Raw genomic sequence first — 17,586 nt, forward strand, 5'->3', positions numbered from 1 at the left:
TCGAGTATCCCCAGGGCCAGATCATACCGGCAGGGTAAACATGTATAATAAAGTGCGAGAGAGTGAGCCAGTTGTAGCAAGGAGGGTGAGGACAGACCTTATCTAGATGCTAAGTCCTCCTTCTGGGTGCCACATGGGAGTGAAATGGGAAGAGGCAGGCAGCTCTGTGGTACCCAGGCAAGTCACGCTGCAGTGGGTAGAGAAAGTATGAAGGGGTGTTGCAGAGATGGCACCACTGTGGGCTGCTGGCAGATTGGATGTGGAGGTTAAGGAGACGGAAGCAGGTTCCTAGCGTAGCATCTGGGTAGAAGGTGGTCCCGTCAGCAGAAGCCGTGGGAGCACCCCAATGAGCAGTCTGGTGTCATATTATCGATGGCAGTAACAGTACAAGAGTGTCCTGCAAAGTTTTCCAGGATCAGAAATGCCAGAGCTCACTTGCTCCACCATGTGTGTGTGATCAGAGGCCGTCCCCAGCTCCAGTTTCTGCTTCCCCTGCCGCTTGCTCCTTGGCTCTCTAGAACCCCAATACCCCTGCCAGCTCAGACTGCCAGTGCTTGTGCCTCCTCTCTCCCTGAGATGAGTTTCTTGGCACCTCATTTGTGAAACCCAGGCATCAGGGCTCAGGCCTCAGGCCTCAGGAAGGCTTTGGTAACCCCCAGCCCTGTGACGGGAAGGCCCCCACATTCTGCCCCTTAGAGCTCTCAGCAGCTACTGCTCTATGTGGGACAGTAAGGTATTTTGGGCCTTTGTTGTTGGAAGATAGAGTATGGTGAGGGTTAGCCAGGTGTGGGCTACAGGGGCCGAAGAGTACGAAGAAGAAAGAGTAGGGGGAAGTAAGAGGACACAGACAAACAGACAGACAGACAGACAGGCAGGCAGGCAGAAAGACAGATAGGCAGACTCATGCACATATGCATGCACAGCTCTATTAGAGGTGTAGCAGGCCAGAGACTGCCTCAGGCCAACCTCCACTTAACCTGCTCTGGGACCTTAAGCAGCAGCAACAGTAACAAGATCAGAACTTGCTGTGTGTTATTTCACTTTGGACTCCCATCCGGTAAGGTTAGTGCCATTACTCTAGTTTACAGATAAACTGAGACCCGCTGAGGAACTTGCCTGGGATCACTCAGGAAGTGAGCAGCCAATAGTTTTGAGGATAGTCTGTAGCAGAGGCCACATCTGTAATCAGTGTGCTCTGTGCCGCTGAGTCTCAGCCCCTCATCTGGCTAAGTAGAGTTATACATACTCAGAAGGCCGTGGGGACAGCCTCCTGTGGCAGCACCAGGCCCGTTGGAGCTAGGTACAACAAGTGTTGACCCCATGGTCACTCCCAGCCTCTTCTCCGTCTCTGACCTCACCTGACAGGCCACTCCCAGCACACAAACCCTTCCACCACAATCACAAGTAGGGTTGGGAAGGCTTCTCCTAGGAGGTGATGCCTAAGCAACAAAGGCACGCATTTGCTAAGGGGGGAAGAGGGAAAGGGCCTCCGAGGCCTCGTGAACATATAAGAAAAGGCCTTTCCGGATGGAGACTCTTGGCAAGTTCCGAGTCATCTCTCCACAGCTGATGTGTGGGCTGTATGGAGTGGGAGAGACATCCTGGAAGACATAGATCCTGGATCTCTGAAAAATGTATACATTAAATTGTCAGAGTGGGGAGGGAAGCCTTCCCGGGAGAGACACCGTCTGAACAAAGGCACGGATGGGGAAGCAGGTGTTCTGAAGCCCTGGCGGGAACGATCCCGAGAGTCTGACAGACTCTCGCAAAATCGGAGCCCTCACGCAGCTGGGAGTTATTGGTGTCCCTCAACAGCCTTTCCCTAAACCAGTCAGTAAGAAACTGAGGGCCAAAGTGGATGCTGAGAAAAGCTGCCCAGGGTCCTTCGTCATATAGGGTTTGACTTGGCACCGGCCGTTGCTGGTGAGCAGGGAGACACTGGCGGCTTAGGGTTCCACACTCAGGATTTCCTTGTTCTGATAAAGCAACAGGCCTCATAACTAGAGACCCAGGTTGGTCCCAGCAGCGACATGTACTGTGACGCACTTGGTATCTAAGGGGCTGTCATCTGACCCTTGTCCTCATGCCTGTACAGGAAGTTCCACCATGGCCTCTGCTCGTGGAGCCTCAGTGGTCCTCTGTGACTGCAGCAACTGCCTTCTCCCTGCCTCGTCTCCAAGTCCCACTTGCCACTAGCAGCCAAAGGTGGCTTCTTAGATGCATACCTGGCACTGTCCCCATTCCTCCCTGTGTCTTCTGATTCTCCATAATTCATATATGACTCTGTTCCTCTAGTTCCCAGAGGGTGTGTCTGGCCCTCCCCTACACCCCCAATTTCCAGAGTATACATCTGATCAGCCCTTCCATGATCTCCACTGCCCCTCGTGTGAACTGTGAACTTGTCAGCCTGTCTCTGAGCTGCAGGGCAGCCTAACTCTGACTCCCTACACAATCCTCCCCCAGCATTCCCCAGGGCACAACTTACACAAATGCTCTGTTGGGGGTCCTGTGCCCTTTGCATATGCTGGAGCCTCGGTCTACCGTTTGTGGCCCACTGTTCTGTCAGCTCAGTGTAGACTGAGCTATGCTGTCATGGTGATGGGTTCCCAGGAGCGTCGGTGGGATGCGCGAAGACATGAGTGCTGGTATGAGCAGGTGTGTGTCTTCCACAGCCCTTCCAGTCTCTCCATGCTTGGGACAGTCCTCACTCACTCTGAGACATCTGGTGTATGGTTCCCAGGCTGGCTGAAGGGACCCATCTGTGCTTCCATAGCCTACAGCTCTCTTGCTCTGACAGTCTGGCTATGACGTTTTCTGATGGCATGTATATCTCCTGTGTGGTCTTGTCGTCCTAGCAGGCAGAACCCATGTGTGGGTTCCCTGGACATCCTGGTTAACCCAGCCTGGGCTGGAACTGCTCCATCCAAATGAATGTCCCCACGCTAGAGATCGCCAGAGCCTCCCTAGATTAAGCTGCCTACCCTGTAAGGTCAAGGACATAAGCCAGATGGGCTTCAGGATCTTAACTCTGCCTTTTCCAGAGATGCCCCAAACCTGCTATCGGGTACTGCACCTTTCAAGTGGCAAAGGCATTAAAGAATGCATGGCAGCCCAGGGAAGAGGGACAGAGACCACAGATCCTTCAGTGACTTCCTTCCTTGAAGGGAAGTCTAGAGGAGGGTGTAGAAGAGCTGTTTTGGCGCCCTAGCCCTCAGGAAACATGGCCTTCTGTCTCACGCTACTTGTTGTAGCATAGGAGGACCTAGTGCAGAGGGGCTGGAGTCACATCGCTTCTAACCTGGGTTAGGTGTTCACGGCTAGAATGCCAACCCTGGACTTGTCGGAGAAAGCCAATGGCTCCATCCCCGTCCTCAATAGTCGCCGGAAGTCAGCAAGCATAGTCACCACACCTAGGCTCGGACGTCACCTTTGGTCAGTGCTTTGTCTTTGCTGTGATCTTGGTTGGGCAGGAAACTTCACTTTCCCAATGTTTTTGAGACAAGGACATTGATGTCACATGTTTCAGAGGTTTGTAACTGAACACCAGCACCATGCTGGAACTGCAGGTTCCAGCCAGTGTGGATCTCCACCACACTCTGAAACACAGATCCCCGGATGGCCAGCTGGTGTGGGCAGGGCCGTAGGTGACACTGCACCAAAGGCTGGAGTCTGCAGCTTCGTTCACCCAGCCAGCCAGCCTCTGAGTTGGACCTTGAAGGCTGATCAGGAGGTTGTTGGATGGTCAGGAGAGATGTCCTTCCTTGCTGGGGGACATAAACAAAAGCTGAAAACTGCCCCCTGCTAGAGGAGGCCAGGCAGCGAGGCAGGCAGGTGGGAGAATGCCACAGAACAGAATGCTAGGTGGCAGGTCTGTGAGGAGGGGGCCCGTGGAGTCGGTATGTCAGGGCTCCAGGGCAGCTGTGTGGAGACCAGGGCAGGAGGCAGCGAGGACGTACATAAGTCAAAAGGAGGGAAGAGAGGTCTGGGCTCAGCAGGGGCTGTGGGGACACACAATTGAGGCCATGGAGGATGGGCAGGGTGGACGGAGGCCACATACTCTTCTTCCTGTCCCCACTGTGACTCATTTCTTCACACACTCATTGCCAGGAACCTAACAGCTGTACTGCGTCTACTACATATCCAGTACCTAGCAAGCAGTGTCCTAGATGGTAGGCATAGGACAGTTAAATGACGTGTGACCCAGTGACACTTCAGTGTACATGCATGGATATTGGTCTCACAGCGGTGATCAAGGATGGCGCCCTTTGCCATTCGTTGCCCTTCTTGTTCATCCCTGATGGAGAGCCACAACCTCACCTGTGGAGAGGTACAGATTCATCAAGGGCCCAGGGCACCCCAGAACCTCTCAGGGATGGAGCCCTTCAGTCCTCCCACTCTCTGGGGCTCTATACTCCAACATGGCTTGCCTTGGATTTGCTAACAACTGGTGACAACTGGTACATGTGTGGGTTGTGACTCCCAAGGTCAAAAGCAGAAAGGTCATCTTGTCCTGCCCTGGCAGTTGTAAGTCTGGCCACTTTCTTACCCCTAAACACTTCTCAGGGGCAATGCTCCCAGAGGCTTGGGGAGGGGGGCAGCAAGTAGCTGGGCGGGGCCAGGTATGTGTAGGGGTGCTGTCTTTAGGTGGGTGTGCCCTCGGGGCTGAGGGCACTCCTCATCAGCCTCTCCTGCAGTTCGAAGGCTGCAGTAAAGCCTTTTCCCGTCTGGAGAACCTGAAGATCCACCTGCGGAGCCACACGGGCGAGAAGCCATACCTGTGCCAGCACCCAGGCTGCCAGAAGGCCTTCAGCAACTCCAGCGACCGTGCCAAGCACCAGCGCACCCACCTCGACACGGTAGGTAGGCCTGAATGTGGAGCTTGGGTGGAACAGGGCTGTACCCAGACCCCACTCTCCAGGCAGAGCCTCTGCCTGGACCTGTGGGCTCTGTCACACAGGGCAGGTAACTCCCGGCAGGTGTGGGTGGGGCATGTTCTTTGTATTGTGGGATAATTAGTAGGCTTCCTTTCCACTAAGTAGATAGATTTTTTTCCCCGTCATCCTCCAGTTGTAGCAAACACAAATAATTTGGGTATAGCCATTATATCCTCAGTGACGGTCATCTAACCTCCAGTTGAGATTACCCTACCTGGCCCATGGGTACCAGTCCAGGCCCCAGGGCCTTGATGGGGAAGTGGGTGCTCTCCCCCACATACTTTCTTTGGCAGACCAGCTACATCTACATCCTGAGCGGGACACTTCCTGCTCTTCCCCCTCCTCACTTGGGGACAATGCATAGGCTCTCTAAGGCTATCTTTCTCCCTTAAGGAGCTGTAGTTGGTGACACGCGAGACCCAGACATAGCAGCCGACAATCCAGTGCTGCGTCTCTTGCCACCTCCCTGCCCTTGCTCATTTGTCCAGTAGAGAGACCCATAGCTCTGTCCCAGGTCGCTCCACACTTCCCCTGTGCAAGTGAGGACATCAGCAGTTAGCACAGCACTTCCAGGATGTCCTTACACTGCTACCAAGGTCTCTGATCCATGTGGGCTTAGGGGTCCTGTGGGTGCTTACGACTGCATGGCTAACTCTGGCAGAGGTGGCAGACTCAGTCTTCCTGCCAGCCTCACAGGGAAAGTTGCGTGTGTCTTGGGAGGATCCCAAGCCTGTGTGTAGTACAAGGATGAGGTCCACTGGAAGAACCCACGTTTGGACTTGAGAGCAGTTCTCTGCTCTGCTGCGTATGTTTGGGGAGCTGATATGGAGCTAGGCTCCACTCGATAGATTAACCTATCCCATCCAGTATGCAGATGAGGGACTGGGGACCCCAGGGGCTAACTGACCTATTCACACAAATTGGAAGCCATAATACAGTAGAAGTCAAACCTGAGAAGATAGCCCTCCAGTCCCAGCCCTGAACCTCACAGCTGGGAACCCCGGGGGCGGGGGAGAGGGGGAGTCACAGGAAACTTTGGAACCAGGATAGACCCTGGACTGTGCCGCCCCCGTCCCTCACCCCCCCCCCCCGCTTCCAGCCCCATGCTGTCACACGCCTGATACAGTTCAGGCAAAGTCGAGACCCAAGTCAGACCTGTGTCAAGGTCAGGCAAGATGTACAGTTGGCTGGGCCCAAGGTTCTTTATTGGAAAAGCTTGAAGGATTGTATTTAAGCAGAAGGGACAGAATGGCAAGGAATAGTCCTTGTCCCCAACTCAAACTTAACTTCCCTCCTCTTAGCGACTGCACTGTCAGTGGCTGAGCCCTGAAGCCATCTGTGGCTCCTCCAAGTCCCTCTCCTCGGTCACCTCAGCCTTGGGGTGTGGCACTTGCCCTTGAGAGATGCAGCTTGCACTACAGCACCCCTAGATTTGTCTTGAAGCCACAAGGCCTCCAACAGCGAGCCTCTGCCCAGGCTTGGGGCGTGCCCCCATGGCCTCTCTAGTTTCCGGGTCCTTCCTCACCCCTGCCCTTACTGCACTTCCCAGCCCCACTTGATGAGTGAACATAGCCCCTGAAGGTCAGGCTCACACTAACCCACAGGGTTACCCCAGGCCGTCATCTATCTAAGAGCCCCACCTCTCTGCCCAGACAGCATGGGCAGCCCCTTGTTGTTAGACCATGTCCTAGCCTGCACCCCTCAAGTCAGCAGTGGGTCAGGCTCACACACAGACCTTTCACAGAGACCCAGCCTCAGTCCCAGCTATCCCTGGATCAGAGAGCACAGGGCCCACGGCCAGAAGGCAGTTCTCTGGATAGATTGGAGAAGGCAGGCTGCAGCTCTGATTTTGGTACTGCCTCTTGTCAGAAAGCTCAGATGAGAACCCCCTTTCCTCCTGTACTCCACTTTTCTTAGTGGTAAGAATAGAGGGTATGTAGCTGAGATGACCAATAAGAGGACTGCATGCAAAAAGGAAGTCCGCGGACAGAGATGCACACACACCTGCTGGCTATGACATTTTCTGTAGATCTGGGGCAATTCTCACAGGTGGGTGTGGGATTCAGAGGGAACCACGAGTGGCCAGTGCTTAGCAGTGCTGCGCCCAGGAAGCCTTCAGAGACAGAATGTCTTCCATGTCCAGCTGATAGAGCTCTCTGTACAGACAAGGGAGAGTAGTCTTGTTGACAGGAATAACACAAGCCCAGCCTTGGAGCTTGTATGGGGATTCCGGGCCTAGGGTTTGGCTGGTAGCTTGGGATAGCCACGGGGTTTCCTGAGGGCTCGAAGGAGCTGGGCCTGAGGAATGTTCGATACACGTCAAGCCCTGGAAAAACAAACACAAAGATGGGCCTTGCTGCCCCGTTTCCAGGCGAGTGTGCCTGCCACACAGAGCTGTTTGTGTGCTTTTGACCAAAGCATGTGGATTTGTATCAGCATTCCCAAGGGACAAGGCCTGGGGCCAGCCAGCTCAGGGGCAGGGCAGGGCTCATGGGAGAGTGTTCTGGGGTTGGGTAGGGCCCCTCAGAGTGTGTGTGTGTGTGTGTGTGTGTGTGTGTGTGTGTTAGTGGAGGTTGGGTCTCACATGAGGGGCTGTGTGAGTGTGTGGGACTCGCATGCTGAAGCAGGAGGTGGGCAGGCCCAGGCAGGCCTCCCTCTCCATCCCCTGCCTTCCTGTTGGCCCAGTCAGCTTCTCACCACTGTCTCTCTCTTTTTGTTGTTCTCCATTCTTTAACCTGGCAACCTCCGTGGCAGCTCCAAGGTATGGTTATGGTCATCTTTCTGCTTCTCCCCACCTGAACAGTGGGCACCTCTCCCAGCCCCCCTGCCTCTGGCAGGGCTGGGTAGCTCCATTAGGTGTCTGACTGGACATGACAGTCTCTGGGGCTTACTCCGAGAGGTACCCTTTCCTAAACACACACGCCCGTGCGCCTGCACCTGGGAACACACAGACTTTGATCCTCTGCAGTTCCAGGAAGTAGTCCTGAGGGCTACGACGTACTCAGCATGCTTCAAATAGGAAGCCCTGTGAACCTCATGCCTCAGTAGTATCTGGGAGCCCCAAGTACTGAAGGCCCCTGAGCTGTGAGATGCACGTAGGGCCGTCGCTGGTCTGGAACCTGAGCAGGATCAGATGGGTCCCTCACTGGTACCACAGAGGGACAGTGGGAAGGCTGCCAACACAGGTAGACAGCATGGCCTGTGGGAATCTCAGGTCAATCCAGAAGACAGGATCAAAGCAAGGGTAAAGAGGAGGTGATGTGGATTGGCTGGGGTAGGAGGAGCATTGTGGGATACGAGGAAGGACAATGGTAAGAGGGGACCCCAGTCAGTGCCAGGAGCTGGCCTAGATCCTGACTTTCAGAGGTCCATGGAGGGGTGCACAGAGGCAGGACCATGGCTACACTGTGACAAGAACTCTGGGACTTTGCATGGGAGGAGATTAGGGTCTGGGGGATGGGCTGAGACCTGAGGCAGGGGTCTGAACAGAAGCAAGGGGCTGGCTTGGAGTGCCCTGTTGGTCTTCCAGGGCAATGGGATGGTCATAGGAAATGAGTCTGCCCCATGCGCGTGCAGACAGCACACCCAGACCGTGCTCTTTGAGGTCAGCTGCCCCATCCCCAGTTACTGGGAGGGGGGGCCTTGCTTGCTGTGGCCCATAGTACCATAGCCTAACAGCAGTCATCCAAGCTGGCCCTGGGACATCCCCTCTTCCTCTCTTCATTCTCCTGCCCAGGACAACCTCTTGTGTACCCCTGCTCCACATACTGCTTCTGCAGAGCTGTGCTATGATGGCACTTACGTCACAGCCAGTGTGGGCTAGAAAGACCCATAGGGTTCAGTTCATCCCCCTGTGCAGATAGGAAGCAACTGGCCTGTACTCCTAACATGGTGGCAGAACGGGGAGACCTAGCACTCTCCTCCCCCAGATCAGGTGACTTCCCCTTATCTATACCCTGACCTCTCACCCTTCCCATGGCAGGTCACATAGGGACCTTCACCTTCAGCAGTGGCCTCTTACTCACCCCTCATTCCCTTCTGATGTTACAGAAGCCATATGCTTGTCAGATCCCAGGCTGCTCCAAGCGCTACACGGACCCCAGCTCCCTCCGCAAGCACGTGAAGGCCCACTCCGCCAAAGAGCAGCAGGTGCGTAAGAAGGTAGGTGGCCACGAGCCCAGTCCCACCTCCGCAGAAACCTCTAATCCCGGCCACTCGTCCAGCATCAGACCGAGTATCCCATGTCTGTGTGCCCAGCACTCTCTACACACATGTAAATACACACTGCTCTATCACATGCCCATGTCCCATCCAGTATAGCAGCCCACAGCCCTGCCCCTATCGCCTCAAGTTGATAGACATTCACCCCCAAGAAGACTGGCACTCTTAGCCTTGGCACTGATACCCAGCCCTGGGCTAGGCATCACAGGAATAAAATAAAAGATGTGGTACCCATTTCCAGTGATGTGAGGCAGACAAGAGGGGGCTCCTTGCCATATGATGATGACAGCAGGGAGGTCATCTCTGGCACACATAAAGGGCCTTGGCTCATCTTTATGAGAACAGAAGGTCCCAGGAAAAAAGCACCAAGAACCGTGAGTCTTCCACGCCTCACATGGTGGCCCTCATGCCTCTGTGTTTCCTGTTCCTCAATTGCTGGATGGGCCATGGGTGCTGGTGAAGACTGAGTGACAGGGCACAGATTCACAAACATAGAAGGGGTGGGCACTGCCATGCTGGGTGTGGGCAGCTGAGTCAGGTAAGGAGTGTGTGCCTGGCAGGACCACGGCACATGCAGGGCCAGTGTACTCTGTACACAGATTGGCAGTCCCACATGTTAGACGCCCTGCCTAAGATTTGAGCTGTGTCCCAAGGACATTCAGTGACATCTTGAGGGGAAAACAAAACAAAACAGCATGGCCTTGAGATGCCTCTGGGGCTGTGTGGAGAAGGGGCAGGTCAGAGTGAAATGGAAGTCAAGAGCTCTGCGCTGGGAGCTAGGGAAAGCGTGGCGCTGCCGGCGTGGGATAAAACGATGGGGATCTCAGCTGGTGGCTAGAGGGCATCAGGACCCCAGGGGACACATCGATGATGGTGGCCCATTTCACCAGGACCAAAAACCTAGGAGGACGTTCTGCACGAGAAAGCCAGCAGTAAGCCCCTGGGGTCTCCAGGTCAGAAAGTAAGGAACAAGCCGGCTACCTTAGAACAGCATCCTCCTGCAGCACTCAGTCCCCGAGGGCAATAGAAGCTGGGTTTACTCAGACATCAGAGGCTGTGAGAGTGAAGGACAGGCGGGAGCCGACCTGAGACCACCAGCAAGGTGGAAAGGCATGAAGAGGCCAAGCAGTGTGAGCAGTGGGCACTGTGGTCCACACGCGTGACCTTAGACATGCAGTAAGTAAGCCGCAAAGCTGTGTGTAGACTTACACACAGTTAGGTAAGAAGCGTATAGCAGATGGAGCAGATGGCTTCTGTCCCGTGAATGGGCAGACAGAGGCGGTACTGGGGGCACACCAACCCCATGATGGAGATGGATCGCAGGGCCAGGGGTCTCCATCTTGGAGGCACTGGGGACCCATTTGAAAGGTGGAGCAGAGGAAGGTAGAGTCCGTGCATGCAGCTTGCTGGTGCAAATGTCATTACATCTTTAATTCACTGAGACCTGGGTGACAACAGGACCCCAGGGTACACATCAATGGTGGATAAGCCACTAACCCAGTGGCTCCTCAAATCAATGTGTGTATTGTAACTGCCACCCTGCAAGTGGACCTTTGCTTATGTCCATTTCAGAGACATGGAAACTGAGTCTCAGGGTGTTAGTGAAGTAACCCAGTCACGTAGCCCAGGACAGACAGCTGGGCTGCCAGATCCTGACACCGCCCTCGGCAGAGAGGCCTCAGGGCAGCAAGGGATGGCTCAGACTTCGGTAGGCTGAACTAGGTGCCAAGGAACCTGCTGCCCCCGGCAGACTGGTGCCTGAGGACCAGAATCCTGCCCTGGTTTTCCCAGGCCCGTGCTTGGCTCGCATCGAGCCCCCAGGGCCCTGGGCTGCAGATCTGCAAACTTCCCAACAACAAGCATCCATTAGAGCCATCGGGGATGATGGATCTCTCTGGGTAAGGCGACCCTTGTATTATGACAAGCCCTTGGCAGCCCTGCTGCATTTTGGAGAGAATTAGAAATGCTTTTCTTCCTTAATTCTCTTCTCCTGCTGTTCCTAATCCAATCGGCATTGCGGTCTGCAAGAACATGCCTTAGCCCTCTTCTGCCAGAAACTTCATTTACATGGAAACCAGCTGCTGGGTCAGACGCTGAGAGCCCAGTGTGAGACTGGCATGCCTTCCCCACCTGGTCAACCTCGGCCTGGGAAGGTGGTAAGCCCGCGGGCCTCACTCTCAGCTGCCCCAGAACACGGGCAGGGCTCTGGCCTCCTCAGCACCTGTTTTGACCTGGTAAAGTGAGCATTTGGACAGAACCTTGACTCTTGACTGCTAAACTTTGGGATTCCCCCGCAGAAGGGTCACCTCCCATGCAGGTGCCTGTCCCCTTGTCACCCCATGTCTTGAGAGCCCCAGCCTGTCTGCCTTAGCTCCACCTGGAGAAGTATAGACGCTCCCAGGTGTCCTAGGTGTCGTTGACCAGATCATCCCAGCCAAGCTTTGCTGCTAGCCAGACAGCTCTGGTCTACACAGCAGTCCACTGGGAGTCATGCAGCTGGAGCCTAGCCAACCCTACACATAGTGAGTCACAAATCATCTTCTCAGTCATCGCCTCACTACCAGCCATGGCTGCAATGGTAGAGGCAGTCACAGCTCCAGAATACAGGCAAGGTGTGTGAGACCCAGAACAGTTATTTATCCTCTGACACACAGGGAAGAAGGTGGCATGCAGCTGGGGACCAACCCTGAATTCTGCCCATTGTCCCTCAGAGTCACAGGGAGGATGGAGGGAGCAAGGGGTGAAGGGACGGTTGCTAAGCAACATCACTCCTACCTCCACAGGTTCCTCTGATGGGAGCCACAAAGGCCCATTAGTGCACCTGACCATCCCTCCCTGGTTATGCTGAGCCCACACCTCTAAAGCTGATCCCTCAGGGACCACAAGGAGACCCTTCCCAAGAGACACAGGACCCCAACTCGAGCCTGGGAGGCTCCCCTCCCTCCTAACCTGGCTCAGGGGGCTAAAGGTATGCCCAGCCTTTCTGGCGTAGCTTCCTCCTAGGAACAGCCTCTAGTGAAATCCTTGCACATCAAATCCTGGGCTGCCTTCTCATCTCGGAAGACCTTATAGTGTCCACCAGCCCACTTTCCCAGTGAGGAAACCAGAATAGCAAAGAAGGTGCCGCCTCTCCTGCCTTGTCCCCCTGCGGCAAGGGGTACCTGTGGGCAGGTGGCCTAACACACTTCCTCACCTCCTGCTCCCCAGATGCACACAGGTGCTGATCCAGAGGCCGACGTTCTGTCTGAGTGTCTGGCACTGCAGCAACTCCAAGCATCCACACCGTTGCCAGCCAGCAGAGGGAAGGGCAGCCAAACCCTGAACCAGGAGCTCCTCCCAGGTATGTTCGCATAAGGCAGGGCCAGGGCACAGCCAGTGGGCCCTTTCTCTGCCAAGCATCCCTCAGGAGGACTCTGGAACACTGTCAAGCCAAGAGCACATGGGTAAGGCTCATTGCAGGGTGTGTTGTCTCCTGGACTCTGTTGCTTCTACCCTCAAAGGATGTCTTCTTACAATTAGCTCTTCTAAGTAGGTAGAGTCCCCATTGCCATAGATGGCGCCCACTCTTGCTTTGTCTACTGGAGGCCTCCCGATGCCTTCTGAGTACCTACCTACCTGTCCTCACTTCAGTGAGCCCTCTCCACCTCTTCCTTCACCATGATAGCTCTTACCCTGCTCTCAGAACCTGCCTCCCTGTCCCCTCCTCTAGGAAGTCTTCCTTGGGACTGTCAGTTTCCCTTGTCTCCCCACCAGCCTGTGGCAGGGAACTCCTCTGGAGAAGGCCGAGTCTGCCTCATCCCAGAGTCAGCAGCACCCAACTTGGGAATACTGTCTGAAATACTGTGGAGAGAGTCTACCCCTCCAAGTGTAAGCCAGTTCTTCCTTGTGGCACGTCTACGCACGACTCATCTACTGTGAGGCACTCCAAGAAGCTCCCGACCAGCCCAGTCTGGACTTGAGGTCTTGCTCAGTGCCCAGACTCCTTCGGAAGAGAAAGCTGAGGCTTTGAGAGGAGTGGGCCACTCAGTCAAAGCACAGCCTACGCACTGCAGAGCTGTGGCCCAGCACAGGCTCTCTGGGCCTGACCCTCAAGGCCCGTTTGGGCAACACTCACAGCCAGTGGTCCAGCAAGAACAGCAGCTGCTGGCTGCAGGGCGCCCTCGGGCCATGGCGGGAATCCTGGCTTCGTGGCTTGGGAACACTGCCCAGCTGTGGGCATCATGGCCTTTAGATTCAGTGGGAGGTTGTCGGGCTGTGCTTTCCACCCCTGAGGAAACCACAGCCTCAGAGCAGAGAGTTGCCCTCTGGGATTTCTTGAATTACCCCAACCATTTAAACCATTTTTTTTATTTTCTAATTATAGTCTTTCCCCCAACACTGAAGTAATATCAGACTTTAAAATATGTCACAACCCTTACCACATAGCCTTGGAAGAACAGGTTTTCACCCTTCTGGAGGCCTACTGTGTGAGAATGCCCCAAGGTGCATACAAGGAGGGAGGTATGCACATACCCCAGCTAGGTACCCCAAATCCCAAAAGTGCAGGACTGGAAGGGACAGGAAGGGGCTTCTTCTTCATTGCCGGGACCACAAGCTGAGGACTCCAGAGAGGGCTCCCACTGATGGGGGCACAGCTGCCTGGGGCTCTGGGTCCTGCAGCCGCCATGTGTTTGCCTTGAGAGAACTCACCAAGCAAGAACTAACCCATTTAGATCATCATCAGCAGGTCAGCCCAGGAGCCTCTTTGTCCTCACAGAGGGGCAAGGACCACAGTAATTGTCTCTTTCAACAACTGGCATCCATCCGGTCCCCAGCTACAAGCTACATTATTAAGAAAACAAATCCACCAGGACATACTCACAGGAGGAAGGCCTCTGGCTGATATCATGCCTGCCTGCTGCCTAGTGTGGATGAGATCAAGTCTTCCTCGGTTCCCCTCCTGTGCCTGCTGTGAGGACAAAGCTGAAAATGCACCCCAATGGCTATCCGGAGCCTATATCTGCTTCCTACTGCTTCTTCACTTGGGGGGGGAAACCTGCTTGAGCCCAGACTGTGTCCCTGTGCCCCTGAGACTGTTCTTCATGGAATATCTCCTACAAGCTCTGTCAAGGCCCCTCACACAGTTCTTCATACCTGCTATGCTCTGACTGACACTGGCCTCGGCTCTCCAACCCAGCAAGCAACAGGAAGGATAGCCTGCCAGGCGCTCCCTGGGGCTGGGCTGCATACAGACGCCTGAGGCACAGTTGAGAACAGATGTTAAGGCCAGAGGTTAAGTGCTCATGGCTGATGATTGATGTTGCTGCTTTACAGCCCAAGGTGGTGTGGTCTGTGGAGGCTTACAGGCCCAGTCCCCACTTCCACGGCCCTTACGGTCTGGTGATTCTTGCGTCCCATCCACTGTCCGTGTACACACTCCGTCACTGCCATGTGTCTGTCCGGGACCATAAAGACAGGGCATCACCCAGGACAGCAACAAAGGCAGGGGACAGAGTCTAGGAGGATCAGAAGATTCCAGAACTGAGGCGGTGAGGGAGCGATGATGTACGCTTGTCACTGCCTGCTCTGGGAGGGGACACGTACCCAGCAGGCATGCGCTCTGATAGGTAGTAAGGATGTGAGAAGTGGGTGTCAGCGTGGCAGAGGGACCATCAGCATTCCAGCCTTTCCAGCTGTCAGGACCTCAGAATTGATTCAAGATGGCAGGCAAGGAGGTACTGAGGAGAGCGAAAGCCGGGCAGGCTGAGTAGCAGGATGACACCACGCTGCTCCCACGACCTTCTCCTCCAGGTACCACCTGACCAAGGCAGGAGGACAGGCAGCACTGCTGACCATGGCAGTAGGGTCCTCAGGCACCAAGGCAGCCCTGGGGAGGACAGCCACAGGGTATTCAGTGGCTGCCCGGGGTCTGGGTGTCATGATCAGCCGGCTACAATGACCAGGGTAGAGCCAAGATCCTCCTTGGACACTTAGTTAGGGTTTTAGTGCTGTGAACAGACACCATGACCAATGCAAGTTTTATAAAAGACAACATTTAACTGGGGCTGGCTTACAGGCTCAGAGGTTCAGTCCATTGTCATCAAGGCAGAAACATGGTGGCATCCAGCCAGATATATGGTGCAGGAGGAGCTGAGAGTTCTACATCTTCATCTAAAGGCTGCTAGTAGAAGACTGACTTCCAGGCAACTAGGGTGAGGGTCTTAAGCCCACACCCACAGTGACACACCTACTCCACCAAGGCCACATCTCCTAGGAGGGTCACTCCCTGGGCCAATCATATACAAACCATCACATCCCACTCCCTGGCCCCCAGAGGTTTGTTCAAACATGAGTCTATGGGGGCCATACTTAAACATAGCATAATGCAAAATGCATTTAGTCCGACTTCAAAAGTCCCTGTAGCCTATAGCAGTCTCAACATTGTTAAAAGTCCAAAGTTCAAGGTCTCTTCTGAGGTTCATTCAATCACTTTACTGTAATACCCCAAGCAAGACAAGAAACCAGCTGAGGGGTGGCGGCACATGCCTGTAATCCCAGCACTCTAGGAGATAGAGGCAGGCAGATTTCTGAGTTCAAGGCCAGCCTGGTCTCCAAAGTGAATTCCAGGACAGTCAGGGCTATACAGAGAAACCCTGTCTCAAAAAAAAAATCCAAAAAAAACAACAACAAAAAAAAAGACAGGAAACCAGATGGGCAAAGTCCAAACTCTGCATCTCAAAGTATGATGGCAAACAGTTTTCAGATCTTCAACTCCTTTTTTCATCTTTGTTGACTGCAACAAGGTTCTGTCTCCTGGGCAGGCATCCTGTGGCTCTGGCATCTTTAACATCTTGGGGTCCGCAAGTCAACTTCAGTTTCACAGCTTCTTGTTCCAATGTCTGAGATCCACACATGATCTTCTGTGCTCCTCCAAAGAGCTGGTGTCACTTCTGCTCTGCCCTCTGTAGCACTCAAAGTTCAGGTTGATCCACTCCACTGCCACTGCTGTTCTTGGTGGTCATCTCATGGTTCTGACATCTCTAATATGCTAGGGTCTTCTACTGCAAGTAGGCTTCACCAAAGCATCTCTTCATGGTACCAAGCCTCAACTCCTTTGCCTGACCTCTTCAGTCCTGGGCCATTAATTGCATCTAAGGCTGCACCTTTACCAATGGCCTTCCATGGCCTCTCACAGTGCCGAGTCTCAGCTGTTCTTCATGACCCCTTCATGCCTTCAAAACCAGTACCACCTGGGTGACTCTTACACAGTACCAAGTCCAGTCACAGCACAAAATACAACTGTGGCTATCTCTGGAACACAGTATCTGTGCTCTCAGAAAACACTTCCAATAAGATTTCACCTCATTGATGCTGGTCTCTTCTTAATCCTCGCTAATTTCTTAGCTCCAGCTAACCAGCATCAATAGTCCCAGTAACACAAAGGTTTGCTTTAGTGGTTCTGGTATCTTGTTAATCACAGCTGATTCTTCAGCCCCAGCTAACCAAAACCTCAGAATTTTCACAATCAAAACATGGCCCTGATAAGCATCTTTAATCTTCTGTCTGAAATTTCACAAGCCAGGCCTGCATTTTCTGCACTGTTCTCAACATTATCTTCCAAGCTCCTATACAACATCCCGCAGAGCTCTTAACACTGAATGGATCTTCTAGCCCAAAGTTCCAAAGTCCTTCCACAGTCCTCCCCAAAACATGGTCAAGTTGTCACAGGAATTCCCCACTATGCTGGTGCTAATTTGTCTTAGTCAGGGTTTCTATTCCTGCACAAACATCATGACCAAGAAGCAAGATGGGGAGGAAAGGGTTTATTCAACTTACACCTTCCACATTGCTGTTCATCACAAAAGGAAGTCAGGACTGGAACTCAAGCAGGTCAGGAAGCAGGAGCTGATGCAGAGGCCATGGAGGGATGTTTCTTACTGGCTTGCTTCCCCTGGCTTACTCAGCCTGCTCTCTTATAGAACCCAAGATTACCAGCCCAGAGATAGTACCACCCACAAGGGGCCCTCCCCCTTGATCACTAATTGAGAAAATGCCCCACAGCTGGTCTCATGGAGGCATTTCCCAACTGAAGCTCCTTTCTCTGTGATAACTCCAGCCTGTGTCAAGTTGACACAGTACCAGCCAGTGCAGACACTTCAGATAGGCAACCTCACCATTTGGAACATGATGTTCAGGGAGTGTGTGTTTCTAAACTCAGGTTAGCTGTGTGGAGAAACTTGACACATAAATATAGTTACCAAGCATGATGATCTAATAATGGGACTTTTCTTAGGGCTACCTAGCCACAGTCACCTGTCACACATGCAGGTCATCTGGTCTTCAAGGCAGAGTGTCGCTATCAATAGTAATAGCTTACAGGTGTTGGGGCCACATCATAGCTCCCTGACACTGCCTCGAGCCTGTGGCCCAGCCCCACTCAGTGCCCTGATAG

At 53.8% G+C, this 17,586-nt stretch overlaps 1 protein-coding gene across 1 annotated transcript in view; it reads left to right on the forward strand.

Annotated features, from left to right (window-relative positions):
- Glis1 (GLIS family zinc finger 1) overlaps positions 1–17,586 on the forward strand; it is a 191,884-nt gene that overhangs the window by 165,952 nt on the left and 8,346 nt on the right. Inside the window, exons 4-6 of the mRNA XM_052176926.1 lie at positions 4,695–4,856; positions 8,985–9,095; positions 12,363–12,495. Coding sequence (XP_052032886.1) covers positions 4,695–4,856; positions 8,985–9,095; positions 12,363–12,495 — 406 coding nt within the window. The remainder of the gene's footprint in view (positions 1–4,694; positions 4,857–8,984; positions 9,096–12,362; positions 12,496–17,586) is intronic.

Source organism: Apodemus sylvaticus, chromosome 3 (genome assembly GCF_947179515.1).
Source record: "Apodemus sylvaticus chromosome 3, mApoSyl1.1, whole genome shotgun sequence".
In the NCBI taxonomy this organism is placed as follows: domain Eukaryota; kingdom Metazoa; phylum Chordata; class Mammalia; order Rodentia; family Muridae; genus Apodemus; species Apodemus sylvaticus.